The sequence below is a fragment of the Entelurus aequoreus genome, linkage group LG16 (genome assembly GCF_033978785.1).
Source record: "Entelurus aequoreus isolate RoL-2023_Sb linkage group LG16, RoL_Eaeq_v1.1, whole genome shotgun sequence".
Taxonomy (NCBI): Eukaryota; Metazoa; Chordata; class Actinopteri; order Syngnathiformes; family Syngnathidae; genus Entelurus; species Entelurus aequoreus.
In genome coordinates, this window is record NC_084746.1 from 11,507,496 (window position 1) to 11,524,173 (window position 16,678).

The 16,678-nt window shown below is 40.6% G+C and overlaps 1 protein-coding gene across 1 annotated transcript; it reads right to left on the bottom strand.

Annotated features, from left to right (window-relative positions):
- Positions 1-322: 322 nt before the first annotated feature.
- LOC133631272 (relaxin-3 receptor 1-like) lies at positions 323-15,572 on the bottom strand. Its single transcript, XM_062023447.1, has 3 exons — positions 15,366-15,572; positions 4,228-4,671; positions 323-1,646 (listed from the first exon to the last, which is right to left on the bottom strand). The coding sequence occupies exons 1-3, from the start codon at positions 15,570-15,572 to the stop codon at positions 1,038-1,040; spliced, it is 1,260 nt and encodes a 419-aa protein (XP_061879431.1). The 3' UTR covers positions 323-1,037.
- Between the last annotated feature and the right edge of the window lie 1,106 nt (positions 15,573-16,678).

Sequence of the window (16,678 nt, forward strand, 5' to 3'; positions counted from 1 at the left end):
CTTCCGGGACGCTATAAAATTAACCCCCGCTACCACCAAACCTCCCCCCACACACACACACCATGTAGCGTCCCGGAAGAATTAGTGCTGCAAAGGGTTCTGGGTATTTGTTCTGTTGTGTTTATGTTGTGTTACGGTGCGGATGTTCTCCCGAAATATGTTTGTCATTCTTCTTTGGTGTGGATTCACAGTGTGGCGTATATTTCTGACAGTGTTAAAGTTTTTTATTCGGCAACCCTCAGTGTGACCTGTATGGCTGTTGATGAAGTATGCGTTGCATTCACTTGTGTGTGCGTGCAGAAGCCGGACATGTTATGTGACTGGGCCAGCACTCGTTAGACTGGCTGAAAAGCAGACGTGACGATTTTCGGGAGGGGCGCTGAAGTTTGGAAGACTCCCGGGAGGGTTGGCAAGTATGAGAATTAGCGGTGAATGCGGTGTTACCACAGCACCGCCGCTGAATATAATCGGCGGGCCAGCTCTAGTGTTAATTTGATATCACCTCAAGGGCCAAGTGAAATTACACGGCGGGCCAAATTTGGCCCGCGGGCCAGAGTTTGACACCCATGCTCTAGTGGTATGCCAAATAAACACAGTGTTACTGTTCAATCTGTGTGTGAAGTGATAGACACCAACAAATTCAATATATTAAATAAAACCTCTGCCTTGTTTCTAATGAATACTTAGGCCTACTACGCTACTGTATTCTAATCTTGGAAAGCCACGTTTTTTCTGAAGTGGTTTTTCTTGTTTTTCTACCGTGTTGTTTATTTGAGAGAAAAGTCACGTTAAAATGTTGCTACTTGGGAGGGCGGCGGGGAAACTCTATTCCAAAGGAAGACGTTGATTTGAGATACAAGTGTTTTGAGTTAAGAGCTTGGTCACAGAACCGATTAAGTTCATAAGTTGAGGTACGACTGCATGCAACGTGTTTTGAAAGGACAACTTCAGCATCTTTGAACAGAGATGTTCATTGTTGGAGGTTCCACTGCACTTGAAGTACCACCCAGATCCGAGTAAAACCAATATGGCTGAAGTCACGCGTCGTCTTTGTGTGTCGTCCCCAAAGTGGGCGGGGCTACCTCCACTCTCCGCCCCCTCTGGGCGTGTGCGAAAAGGTTCTGGACGGAGCGAGAAACCCGCAGAAGGAGCTCCTTGAGTCCGGTGCGGTACTCCTGGCGGATGAGGCAGTAGAGGACCGGGTTGAGGCAGCTGTTGGCCTGCGCCAGGCACACGGTCAGGGGGAAGGCGTAGGCCTGGGCGTTGTAAAAAGCTTTGCTGAAGGGCACCAGGTCAAACTTGATCAGCACCCCCCACAAAGTCAGGGCCTGGTTGGGCAGCCAGCACAGGAAGAAGGACAAAACCACGATGGTGACGGAGCGAGTGACTTTGGAGCGGCGGCGGTGGCGTCCTCGCTCGCCTTCGGACCTCTCTGCGGCAGCCCCGCCCATCGTGCTACCCACCACTCGCCGGCTCAGGATGAACCTCAGGAGGAGGAGGTAGCACACGCTGATGATGATCAAAGGAACCACAAATCCCAGGAGCACTTTTTGCATTTGGTAGAGTCCGAGGAGAACTTGGGGATCCCAGCGACCAGAATCGGATTCGGAGAACCTGACGAGGCAGAGCTCGTCATCGGCAGACACCTGGGAACACGAGAGGGCTTGGTCACCTGAGTCTCAAAGAAGGTACAACAATCTGTTCTCAGTTCTCCATGAAGAATACTTCGGTCTGGTCTGCTGCGGTTTCCAAAATGAAAAGGGTAGGAATCGGTGTTTACGATAAACTGTGATGGTAAGTATTGCGGTTTAAAATGGAATGAGCGTAAAACCGTGATTGATAACCGGCTGAGATAGGCTCCAGCACCCCCCGCAATCCTGAAAGGGACAAGCGGTAGAAAATGGATAGATGGATGGATGATAACCGCAAGTCGATAAACTCACAAACTAGTGATACGGCTCATTTCCTGGTCACTAGCTAGCCACTAGTGCCGCCAATTTCTAACTAGCATCTGGCATTGTTAATCACTAGCTATCAGCTAGAGTTGATAATTGCTAAGTAGCATTTGGCATTGCTAATCGTTAGCTAGCAGCTTCCATCCATCCATCTTCTTCCGCTTACCCGAGGTCGGGTCGCAGCCTAAGAAGGGAAACCCAGACTTCCCTCTCCCCAGCCACTTTGTCCAGCTCCTACCCGGGGGATCCCGAGGCGTTCCCAGGCCAGCCGGGAGACACAGTCTTCCCAACGTGTCCTGGATCTTTTCCCGTGGCCTCCCACTGGTCGGACATCTCCCCAGCAGGGTGTCCGGGTGGCATCCTAACCAGATGCCGGAACCACCTCATCTGGCTCTTCTCGATGTGGAGGAGCAGCGGCTTTACTTAAGTTAAGTTAAAGTTAAAGTAGCAATGATTGTCACACACACACTAGGTGTGGTGAAATTTGTCCTCTGCATTTGACCCATCCCTTGCTCACCCCTGGGAGGTGAGGGGAGCAGAGAGCAGCAGCGGCGCCGCGCCCGGGAATCATTTTTGGTGATTTAACCCCAAATTCCAACCCTTGATGCTGAGTGCCAAGCAGGGAGGTAATGGCTCCCATTTTTATAGTCTTTGGTATGACTCGGCCGGGGTTTGAACTCACAACATACCCATCTCAGGGCGGACACTCTAACCACTAGGCCACTGAGTAGGTACTTTGAGCTCCTCTTGAATGGCAGAGCTTCTCACCCTATCTCTAAGGGAGAGCCCCGCCACCCGGCAGAGGAAACTCATTTGGGCCGCTTGTACCCGTGATCTTGTCCTTTCGGTCATGACCCAAAGCTCATGACCATAGGTGAGGATGGGAACGTAGATAGACCGGTAAATTGAGAGCTTTGCCTTCCGGCTCAGCTCCTTCTTCACCACGACGGATCGATACAGCGTCCGCATTACTGAAGACGCCGCACCGATCCGCCTGTCGATCTCACCATCCACTCTTCCCTCACTTGTGAACAAGACTCCCAGGTACTTGAACTCCTCCACTTGGGGCAAAATCTCCTCCCCAACCCGAAGATGGCACTCCACCCTTTTCTGGGCGAGCACTCTAACAGCTGGCATTGTTAATTGCTAGCTAGCAACCGGCGTCACTAATTGAAAGCTATCAGCTAGAGACGCTAATTGCAAACTAGCATTTGGCACTGTTAATCACAAGCTCGCAGCTGGCATGTTAATCGATAGCTAAAAGCTTTCATTCTTAATCGCTGGCTAACAGCTCGTATTGGTAATTGCTAGCTAGCAACCGGCATCAATAATTGCTAGCTAACAGCTTGAGCCACTAATTGCTAACTAGCATCTGGCACCGTATCACTGGAGGACGAAGAATAGCTAAACATGCTTCACTACACACCGTAGCTCACCGGCATCAAAATGTAAACAAAGCCACTGGCGGATCTACACCTGACATCCACTGTAATGATACCAAGTACAGTAGGGTATCTAGTCGATACTACTATGATTACGTCGATATTTTTTGGCATCACAACATCTTCTTTGTTTTGTTTTTTAAATTTATACTATGTTTCTAAAGTCAGTAAATACGTCCCTGGACACATGAGGACTTTGAATATGACCAATGTATGATCCTGTAACTACTTGGTATCGGATCGATACTTAAATGTGTGGTATCATCCAAAACTAATGTCAAGTATCAAAGAAGAGAAGAATAAGTGATTATTACATTTTAACAGAAGTGTAGATAGAACATGTTAAAACAGAAAATAAGCAGATATTAACAGTGAATGAACAAGTGGATTAATAATCAATTTTTTACAGTTTGTCCCTCATAATGTAGACAAAATAATAGGTAGATAAATGACACAATATGTTACTGCAGAATAATTAGGAGTCTTTGTTTACTTACTACTAAAAGACAAGTTGTCTAGTATGTTCACTATTTTATTTAAGGACTAAATTACAATAATAAACATATGTTTCATGTACGCTAAGATGTTTTGTTCAAATAAAGACAATAATTAAATTTTTTGTGGTACCCTTTATTTAGAAAAGTATCAAAGTACTGAAAAGTATCGAAATACTACTAGTGTTGTCCCAATTGGTATTGGGACAACACTAACTGGGACTTGATCCGAACTGTCCCGATTATTTTGTCGGAGTGTTATTAATTGCCGTGATTAATCACCTCTGACATACCTGACTGGACTCGAGATAGAGAAGATGGAAGCGGTCCACAAACCTGCACTGTGGTGGAGTAGATGGAGTGGGGCAGTGTGGCCACCAGTGACACCACCCAAATGGCCACGCTGGCCCACCTGGCCCGAGCGGCCGCCGTCCTGGGACTGGCCGCCTTCAGGGAGGTGACCAGCGAGTGGTAGCGGGTGACGCTCATGGCGGTGAGGAAGAAGACGCTGGCGTACATGTTCATGGTGCTGACCGAGCTCACCATCTTGCACATGGCCCTGCCGAAGGGCCAGCGGAAGTCCAGCGCCGTGTCCACCGCCCAGAAGGGCAGGGTGAGGACGAACTGGAGGTCGGTGAGCGCCAGGCTCATCACCAAAAAGTCCACGGAGGAGTGGCGCTGGCCGCGGCGGCGGAGGCGGAGCAGGGAGAGCGCCAGGAGGTTGCCCACCAGACCGAGGACACACATCACCAGGTAGACCAAGGCCATGAGGACTCGTACCTGCAACGTCACACAAACACACCACTTGTCGAACCATTGATTTTCTTGCAGATCCCATACCGAGTTCAGTCCAGTTCAGTTTCAGTTTATGTGGAACATGCATACGATACCAAAAATAAACCGTGTACCCCAGGAAGTCCTGTGGGGAGTGCTCAGAGAGTATGGGGTATGGGACTGTCTGATTGTGGCGGTCCGCTCCCTGTATGATCAGTGTCAGAGCTTGGTCCGCATTGCCAGCAGTAAGTCGGACACGTTTCCAGTGAGGGTTGGACTCTGCCAAGGCTGCCCTTTGTCACCTATTCTGTTCTTTTATGGACATAATTTCTAGGCGCAGTCAGGGCGTTGAGGGGATCTGGTTTGGTGGCTGCAGGATTAGGTCTCTGCTTTTTACAGATGATGTGGTCCTGATGGCTTCATCTGGCCAGGATCTTCAGCTCTCACTGGATCGGTTCGCAGCCGAGTGTGAAGCGACTGGGATGGGAATCAGCACCTCCAAGTCCAAGTCCATGGTTCTCGCCCGGAAAAGAGTGGAGTGCCATCTCCGGGTTGGGGAGGAGATCTTGCCCCAAGTGGAGGAGTTCAAGTACCTGGGAGTCTTGTTCACGAGTGAGGGAAGAGTGGATGGTGAGATCGACAGGCGGATCTGTGCGGCGTCTTCAGTAATGCGGACGCTGTATCGATCCCTTGTGGTGAAGAAGAAGCTGAGTCGGAAGGCAAAGGTCTCAATTTACCGGTCGATCTACGTTCCCATCCTCACCTATGGTCATGAGCTTTGGGATATGAGCGAAAGGACAAGATCACGGGTACAAGCGGCCAAAATGAGTTTCCTCCGCCGGGTGGTGGGTCTCTCCCTTAGAGATAGCATACTTGCCAACCTTGAGACCTCCGATTCCGGGAGGTGGGGGGTGGGGTGGTTGGGGGTGGAGCGGGGCGGGTTGTGGTTGGGGGCGTGGGGCGTGGTTAAGAGGGGAGGAGTATATTTACAGCTAGAATTCACCAACTCGAGTATTTTATATATATTTCATATATATATATATATATATATATATATATATATATATATATATATATATATATATATATATATATATATATATATATATATATATGAAATACTTGACTTTCAGTGAATTCTAGCTATATATATATATATATATATATATATATATATATATATATATATATATATATATATATATATATATATATATATATATATATATATATATAAATATATATATATATATATATATATATATTTATTTATTTATTGTATTATACGTATAAATAAAAGAAATACTTGAATTTCAGTGTTCCGGAGGCTATCCAGTAGATGGCAATATTGTCCTGTTTAAGAGTGTCACAACATTGCTGTTTACGGCAGACGAACTGCTTTACGGTAGACGAAAACGTGACTGCTGTTGTTGTGTCTTGTTACCGCGCTGGGAGGACGTTAATGAAACTGCCTAACAATAAACCCACATAAGAAACCAAGAACTCGCCCTCGGTCATTCTACAGTTATAACGTGATTGGGCAGGCGCTGTTTATATCGTGGGAAAGCGGACGTGAAAACAGACTGTCGCCGCTGTCCCCACTCAGGTCCGCATGGAGCTGGAGGGGGCGTGGCCTCCAGCTCCGGCTGAATTCCGGGAGATTTTCGGGAGAACATTTCTTCCGGGAGGTTTTCGGGAGAGGCGGTGAATTCCGGGAGTCTCCCGGAAAATCAGGGAGGGTTGGCAAGTATGGAGATAGGGTGAGAAGCTCTGCCATCCGGGAGGAGCTCAAAGTAAAGCCGCTGCTCCTCCACATGGAGAGGAGCCAGATGAGGTGGTTCGGGCATCTGGTCAGGATGCCACCCGAACGCCTCCCTAGGGAGGTGTTTAGGGCACGTCCGACCGGTAGGAGGCCACGGGGAAGACCCAGGACACGTTGGGAAGACTATGTCTCCCGGCTGGCCTGGGAACGCCTCGGGATCCCCCGGGAGGAGCTGGACCAAGTGGCTGGGGAGAGGGAAGTCTGGGCTTCTCTGCTTAGGCTGCTGCCCCCGCGACCCCACCTTGGCTAAGCGGAAGAAGATGGATGGATGGATGGATGGACCACAGTAAGCATACAAATATTAAATACATAAATAATCTTTGTCTCAATAAAAAAAGGGAAAAAAGGGTTTAAGATGTTGATCATAATTGTTGTTGTGTGTATTTAGTGAACACTTGTAGTTTGAACAGTCTCTTAATGGGAATCATATTGCTGCTTTGATGCATTTCTTTACTTAATCCATTGCATCATTTAATTCCACATACTGATATACTAAAGGTTTTAAGTGTTGTACGTGTATACAAATGTTTTAAATTAGATTTTTCTCTAAGATTATATTTCTCCTTTTTTGTTGAGAAGAATTGTTGTACATTCTTGACCAGCAGGTTATAGTTTGCATCATTTTAGATGTTTGCAAATGCACCAAATCGTTGAATTTCAATATTTGTGATTTAATAAATAAAGTGTTTGTATGTTCTCTATATCCAACATTATGTATTATTATAATTGATCTTTTTGTAACACAGTTAGTGAATGAAGTGTACTTTTGTACTTATTACCCATATTTCTACACAATAAGTCAGATATGTAACACTAGTGAGCAGGAGAGAATATGAAGTTATTTTTGGTCTAGAACATGTTTAGTTTTATTCTGTAGAGGTTGCACTCTAGTGGGTTCTTGGGACCACCACACACTGCCAGGAGAGCCAGGAATTTCAGGGTATAGCACTGTTTTGTTTTCATAACAAGGTGCAGAGGCTTTTGCTTTTCAGCAAAGTGTCTTTGTCTGCCGCGTCCGCTCAGCATCACCTCCAACCCCGACTACTCGTCTCATCACTGCTGCTGCTAATAAAGGCGACAGGTGATTAGATAACAAGGCCCACCTGGGCCATATACGCACCTGTCGCTGTCTTCGAGGCCGGTCCTGGCGACACCCCGTTCCGAGGCAGGCCCGCAGGCCACGCCCCCCTCCACATATTAATTTCGATGTGTTTCTTGCTACATTATGTTGTATATTTTTTACATGAGATTTTTAGTTTATTTTATCATCTATTATTACAGCCAAAAATGTGTTTTCTTTTACCCTTTCAATGTCTACTCCGTCTATTTGTATTTGTGTCTGATGCTAGTTTCTACTGTTACCAAATAACATTAATTTACTTTTACTGAGGTTCAAAGATAGTCTGTTTTTGTCAAATCATCTTTTTAATTTGATAATTTCTTCTGTTATTATTTGTATTATCTTCTGTGTGTTCTCTCCTGAACGAAACACAGTTGTATCATCTGCAAATAATACTAACTTTAAAATCCTTTGTAACTTTACAAATGTCGTTTATATAAAGATTGAACAATTTTGACATTATGAAGTGATTTTTGGTCCAGAACATGTTTCGCTTTATTCATTATTGACGTGCTTCTTGCTACTTTATGTTGTATATTTTTGAGTTTGTTGGTGTTTTTCCATGTATAATGTTGAGTTCCGGTTCTGCACACTTATTTTGTAGTTCCACTTCCTTGTTGAGTGTCCTACAGCAGCTTTATTTTGTATATTTTTTACAAGAGGTTTCCAGTTCATTTTATCATCTATTATTACACCCAAAAGTGTGTTTTCTTTTACCCTTTCAATGTCTACTCCATCTATTTGTATTTGTGTCCGACTTTCCTTTCTCCTAAATATCATTATTTTAGTTTTACTGAGATTCAAAGATAGTCTGTTTTTGTCAAACCATCTTTTTAATCTGTTCATTTCTTCTGTTATTATTTGTATTATCTTCTGTGTGAACAAAACACAGTTGTATCATCTGCAAATATTACTAACTTTAAATCCTTTGAAACTTTACAAATGTCGTTTATATAAAAATGCAACAATTTTTTTGAGTTTGAAGTGATTTTTGGTCTAGAACATATTTAGTTTTATTCATTATTGACGTGCTTCTTGCTACTTTATGTCTTATATTTTTTACATGATGTTTCCAGTTCATTTTATCATCTATTATTACACCCAAAAATGTGTTTTCTTGTACCCTTTCAATGTCTACTCTGTCTATTTGTATTTGTGTTTGACTTTCTCTTATACCGTTACCAAATAGCATTATTTTACTTTTACTGAGATTCAAAGATAGTCTGTGTTTGTCAAACCATCTTTTTAATTTGTTATTATTTGTATTATCTTTGTGTGAACGAAACACAATTGTATCATCTGCAAATAATACTAACTTTAAGTCTTTCGTAACTTTACAAATGTCGTTTGTATAAAGATTGAACAATTTTGAGAGTATGAAGTGATTTTTGGTCCAGAACATGTTTCGCTTTATTCATTATTGACGTGCTTCTTGCTATTTTATGTTGTATATTTTTGAGTTTGTTGGTGTTTTTCCATGTATAATGTTGAGTTCCGGTTCTGCACACCTATTTTGTAGTTCCACTTCCTTGTTGAGTGTGCTGCAGCAGCTTTATTTTGTACATTTTTACAAGAGGTTTCCAGTTCATTTTATCACCTAGGCCAGTGGTCCCCAACCTTTTTGTAGCTGGGGACCGGTCAACGCTTGAAAATTTGTCCCACGGACCGGGGGGGTTAATATTTTTTTTTTTTTTTTTTTTTCATAAAGAAATACAATCATGTGTGCTTACAGACTGTATCCCTGCAGACTGTATTGTTCTATATTGATATATAATGTATATATTGTGTTTTTTATGTTGATTTAATTTAAAAAAAAAAAAATAATAATTTATATATTTTTTTTTTAATTAAATTTCTTGCGCGGCCCTGTACCAATCGGTCCGCGGACCGGTACCAGGCCGCGGCCCGGTGGTTGGGGACCACTGACCTAGGCTATTAATACACCCAAAAATGTGTTTTATTTTACCCTTTCAATGTTTACTCCGTCTATTTGTATTTGTGTTTGACTTTCCCTTCTATTGTTACCAGATTATACATTTTGCAGCAATCTAAACTAGAAAATGCAATCACTTCATACTCTTTACTGCTCAGTAGTGTTACATATCTGAGTTATTGTGCAGAAATACGGGAAATAACTACAAAAATGCGCTTCGTTCACTAACAGTTGTCACTGCTGGTTAAACCATTTGGAGTTTGTTGGTGTTTTTCCGTGTATAATGTTGAGTTCCGGTTCAGCACACTTATTTTGTAGTTCCACTTCCTTTATGAGTGTCCAAAAGCCGCTTGATTTAGTTTGGAGTTGAGTCGCGCTAATTAAATCCAGCTGGTCCTTGTTGGCGTGTTATTGTCAGTATGGATGCTGTTGAATGAAGGTCACTCTCCAGAAGTTTCCACGTAAGTTTGTGCCAGCATAGTTCGAGTGTTTTTGTGCGTTAGTGTTTGGTTTAGCTCGCACCTCGCTGCACATGCGCCCTGGTGTTTTTGTCTTTTAATTAAAGGTGTGGTACCAAAATGCTGTCAATCACAATCTTCGCCATCATGCGACCCGAGCGTCATTAACTGTGTTACAAAAAAGGTCAGTTATAATAATACATAATGTTGGGTGTAGAGAACATACAAACACTTTATTTATTTAGTCAATCACAAATATTGAAATTCAATGATTTGGTGCATTTGCAAACATCTTGGAATTTTCAACATTTGTATGCACGTACAACACTTAAAGGGAAACTGCACTTTAAAAAAAAAAAAAAAAAAAAAAGTGCCTATCGTTCACAATCATGAGAAACAAGAACACACGTCTTTTTTTTTTTTTTTTAGGATTTTAAAGATGATTAAAAAAAATGCTTGCAAGATGCAGCTAATATAAGTTAGCATTGTAGCCTTCAAAGCCTCTAACAACTTCAAAACTCTTCGTTTTATATACACACTGCAAGTATCTATATAATGTAGTAACAGACACCTTCGTAACAAAATGTAATATGTACAATATACACACTGCAAGTATATATATAATGTAGTAACAGACACATTCATAACAATATGTAATATGTACAATATACACACTGCAAGTATATATATAATGTAGTAACAGACACCTTCATAACAATATGTAATATGTACAATATACACACTGCAGGTATATATGTATAATGTAGTAAGTATAATGTAGTAACAGACACCTTCATAACAATATGTAATATGTACAATATACACACTGCAAGTATATATGTATAATGTAGTAACAGACACCTTCATAACAATATGTAATATGTACAATATACACACTGCAAGTATCTATATAATGTAGAACCGGACACCTTCATAACAATATGTAATATGTACAATATACACACTGCAAGTATATATATAATGTAGTAACAAACACCTTCATAACAATATGAAATATGTACAATATACACACTGCAAGTATATATATATATATAATGTAGTAACAGACACCTTCATAACAATATGTAATATGTACAATATACACACTGCAAGTATATATATAATGTAGTAACAGACACATTCATAACAATATGTAATATGTACAATATACACACTGCAAGTATATATATATAATGTAGTAACAGACACATTCATAACAATATGTAATATGTACAATATACACACTGCAGGTATATATGTATAATGTAGTAAGTATAATGTAGTAACAGACACCTTCATAACAATATGTAATATGTACAATATACACACTGCAAGTATATATGTATAATGTAGTAACAGACACCTTCATAACAATATGTAATATGTACAATATACACACTGCAAGTATATATATAATGTAGTAATAGACACATTCATAACAATATGTAATATGTACAATATACACACTGCAAGTATATATATATAATGTAGTAACAGACACATTCATAACAATATGTAATATGTACAATATACACACTGCAGGTATATATGTATAATGTAGTAAGTATAATGTAGTAACAGACACATTCATAACAATATGTAATATGTACAATATACACACTGCAAGTATATATGTATAATGTAGTAACAGACACCTTCATAACAATATGTAATATGTACAATATACACACTGCAAGTATCTATATAATGTAGAACCGGACACCTTCATAACAATATGTAATATGTACAATATACACACTGCAAGTATATATATAATGTAGTAACAAACACCTTCATAACAATATGAAATATGTACAATATACACACTGCAAGTATATATATATATATAATGTAGTAACAGACACCTTCATAACAATATGTAATATGTACAATATACACACTGCAAGTATATATATAATGTAGTAACAGACACCTTCATAACAATATGTAATATGTACAATATACACACTGCAAGTATATATATAATGTAGTAACAGACACCTTCATAACAATATGTAATATGTACAATATACACACTGCAAGTATATATACAATGTAGTAACAGACACCTTCATAACAATATGTAATGTACAATATACACACTGCAAGTATATATATAATGTAGTAACAGACACACCTTCATTACAATATGTAATATGTACAATATACACACTGCAAGTATATATATAATGTAGTAACAGACACCTTCATAACAATATGTAATATGTACAATATACACACTGCAAGTGTATATATAATGTAGTAACAGACACCTTCATAACAATATGTAATATGTACAACATATTTATATTTAACATCCAGTGACATAAAAGACACAAGATATGTCAGAAATGAAGTGTTGAACAATAAAGTGATGCATCAAATACAACATTGTGTTCAGACAGTAACAGGACATCCTATAAAATAGCACATTCAACTCATTTTGATTTGTTGTAATTATTAAGGTCGATTATGTTTCAATCTGACTGTTTTGACATATTAAATATGTCAGACTCGGGGGTCCCCAAACCTTCTCCACTGAGGGCCGCACACTGAAAAATCCAAGCATGCGGGGGCCATTTGGATATTTTTCATTTTCATAAATATTACAATATATAGATTTCTTAAACCTTTAGGGCTCCCCTCAAGTTTGGTCTTGGGCACTTGGAAGGGTCTCAGTCTTAAAAATGGTAAAAAAATAAGTCTTTTTAAAATATTTTATCCCCAACGTCTCTAGATCAACTTCAGATCTATGCGTCGATTGGGTCAAGGTTATTGGGTTTTTTTTTATGTTTTATGCCCTTTTTGTTAAAGAAACTCCAGTTTTTGTTTTTTTATAGTTAAAACTCAAAACATGCAATGTTTCCCCCCAAAAAGTGGAATATTTGATGTGAAGTAATTGGAGCCTTCAATAGATGAATACTTCATAACAACATTGATTTGGATTCATTATTGTTTCATAAGAAATGACAGATTCCAAAAAAATCCCATTTAAATTCTCACGGATCCAAAAGTCCCCACTCAAGTCTTCAAAATAATTTTTTTTTAGATCAGTTTTAACATTTTTATTTGTTTTGTTTGTCGTAGAGAACGTTGTTTTTATGGCAAACACAAAGCACGCAATATTTTCCTCCCAAAATGTTTTTTTGGAGCAGTTACGGCTTCAAAGAAAGAAACTATTTTGAGTTTCCTGGTAATTTTCTGGGTGTAGTTTTAGTTCCTGTCTTCCGCTCTTATTTTGTGGTTTTTCACTTCCTGTTTCCCCCTTTCCTGCAGCAGCTTTATGCCTGCATTTGAGCACATTTCCCCTCACCTGTTTTCTGTTTGTAATCAGCACTACATAAGTGACTGTTGATTCTTTCCATGTCGTGCTCAAGTACGCGCGTACTTTGTGGACGCCATCTGCTCCACATTCTCTGTAAGTGTTTTTGCTGTGTTGCAGCATTTCGTTTTTGCTTCTTTTCCCTGTTGTTCTCGCTTAAATAACCAAAATAAAGAGAGAAGGAACAAAAAACATCCAATCGTTTTATCTAGATTTAATCCTGATTTCACATTCTTATTGGACATTTTAGACATTTATGCCTGAAAAAATACAATTGGACTAATTACATAAAACATCAAACTTAACTTGATTGATATTAGTTCCTGTCTTGCGTTCTTATTTTGTGGTTTTTCACTTCCTGTTTTCCCCTTTCCTGCAGCAGCTTTACGCCTGCATTTGAGCACTTTTCCCCTCACCTGTTTTGTGTTTGTAATCAGCACTACATAAGTGACTGTTGATTCTTTCCATGCCGCGCTCAAGTACGCGCGTACTTTGTGGACGCCATCTGCTCCACATTCTTTGTAAGTGTTTTTGCTGTGTTGCAGCATTTCGTTTTTGCTTCTTTTCCCTGTTGTTCTCGCTTAAATAACCAAAATAAAGAGAGAAGGAACAAAAACATCCAATCGTTTTATCTAGATTTAATCCTGATTTCCACATTCTTATTGGACATTTTAGACATTTGTGCCTGAAAAAATACAATTGGACTAATTACATAAAACATCAAACTTAACTTGATTGATATTAGTTCCTGTCTTCCACTCTTATTTTGTGGTTTTTCACTTCCTGTTTCCCCCTTTCCTGCAGCAGCTTTACGCCTGCATTTGAGCACATTTCCCCTCACCTGTTTTCTGTTTGTAATCAGCACTACATAAGTGACTGTTGATTCTTTCCATGTCGTGCTCAAGTACGCGCGTACTTTGTGGACGCCATCTGCTCCACATTCTTTGTAAGTGTTTTTGCTGTGTTGCAGCATTTCGTTTTTGCTTCTTTTCCCTGTTGTTCTCGCTTAAATAACCAAAATAAAGAGAGAAGGAACAAAAACATCCAATCGTTTTATCTAGATTTAATCCTGATTTCCACATTCTTATTGGACATTTTAGACATTTATGCCTGAAAAAATGCAATAGGACTAATGACATAATACATGAAACTTAACTTGATTGATATTAGTTCCTGTCTTGCGCTCTTATGTTGTGGTTTTTCCACTTCCTGTTTCCCCTTTCCTGCAGCAGCTTTACGCCTGCATTTGAGCACTTTTCCCCTCACCTGTTTTCTGTTTGTAATCAGCAATGCATAAGTGACTGTTGATTCTTTCCATGTCGCGCTCAAGTACGCCCGTACTTTGTGGACGCCATCTGCTCCACATTCTTTGTAAGTGTTTTTGCTGTGTTGCAGCATTTCGTTTTTGCTTCTTTTCCCTGTTGCTCTCGCTTAAATAACCAAAATAAAGAGAGAAGGAACAAAAACATCCAATCATTTTATCTCGATTTAATCCTGATTTCCACATTCTTATTGGACATTTTAGACATTTATGCCTGGAAAAATGCAATTGGACTTATGACATAAAACATCAAACTTAACTTGATTGATATTAGTTCCTGTCTTGCGCTCTTATTTTGTGGTTTTTCACTTCCTGTTTCCCCCTTTCCTGCAGCAGCTTTACGCCTGCATTTGAGCACTTTTCCCCTCACCTGTTTTCTGTTTGTAATCAGCACTACATAAGTTGCGCTCGTGACACCATTTGGCTGTCGGGACATGATTCACTGGTGACTGTTGATGAATCTTTCCATGCCGCGCTCAAGTACGTGCGTACTTTGTGGACACCATCTGCTCCACATTCTCTGTAAGTGTTTTTGCTGTGTTCCAGCATTTCGTTTTTGCTTCTTTTCCCTGTTGCTCTTGCTTAAATAACCAAAATGAAGAGAGAAGGAACAAAAACATCCAATCAGTTTATCTAGATTTAATCCTGATTTCACATTCTTATTGGACATTTTAGACATTTATGCCTGGAAAAAATGCAATTGGACTAATGACATCCAACTTACCGCCATGTTGGCATTGTCTCCATGCAGGTCCACAGAGGACTCCTTGGACAAGATGTGCAGCCAGCAGTTGAGGGACAGGTTCAAGGCGGCCAGGTTGGACGCCGCCCCGCCGGGGTGGAGCAGTTTGGAGAGTTCCCGCTCGTCCTCCTCCCCTCCGCACACGCTCAGAGCACCCATGGGTGCTGAAGAGCTGCTGTTGCTCTGCATGGCTCGGGTGAGAAACTTTTACCACAGCTTGACGTCCGCCTCCTCATCAACTCTGTGCGACAAAATCTCCATTATGGAAAACAATTTAGTGCTCCTTTTAAAATCTATTGAAATGGCAAAAGTAAGGTTGATTTGACTCCAAGAAGCGGAAGATTGTGTGTCGTGCTGCAGACGTCTCCTCTGTCAACGATGCAGACTCCATCCTCTGCCTTTTATACTCACTCTCTTACACTTTTATCCACTTGAGGGCGCAATACTCCAGAATGTGGCCTTTTGGATGCACTACAGCAGTGTTTTATCAACCACTGTGTAGTCTGGTGTGCCGTGGGAGATGATCTAATTTCACCTATTTGGGGTAAAACATATAGTTTGCAAACCAGTAAGTATAGTCTGCAAATGATGTGTTGTTGTTGTGTCGGTGCTGTCTAGAGCTCGGCAGAGTAACCGTGTAATACTCTTCCATATCAGTAGGTGGCAGCGTGCTTTGTAGATGTCGGAAACATGCAGGTAAAAAGGTATCTAATGCTTTAACAAAAAAATAAACAAAAAGGTAAGTGCCCCTAAGAAAAGGGAAGGCTATGCAGAACCAACTGAACTGGCTGCAAGTAAACAAAAACAGAATGCTGGACGACAGCAAAGACTTACTCTGGAGCAATGCACAATGTACATCCAAACATGACGTGACAATCGACAATGTCCCCACGAAGAAGGATAAAAACAACGGGAATATTCTTGATTGGTAAAACAAAGTAGATGCGGGAAATATCGCTCAAAGGAAGACATGAAACTGCTACAGGAAAATACCAAAAAAAGAGAAAAAGCTCGGCAGAGTAACCGTGTAATACTCTTCCATATCAGTAGGTGGCAGCCGGTAGCTAATTGCTTTGTAGATGTTGGAAACCGCGGGAGGCTGTGTGCAGGTAAAAAGGTGTTTAATGTTTAAACCAAAAATAAACAAAAGGTGAGTGCCCCTAAGAAAAGGCATTGAAGCTTAGGGAAGGCTATGCAGAACCAAACTAAAACTGAACTGGCTACAAAGTAAACAAAAACAGAATGCTGGACGACAGCAAAGACTTACTCTGGAGCAAAGGCGGCGTCCACAATGT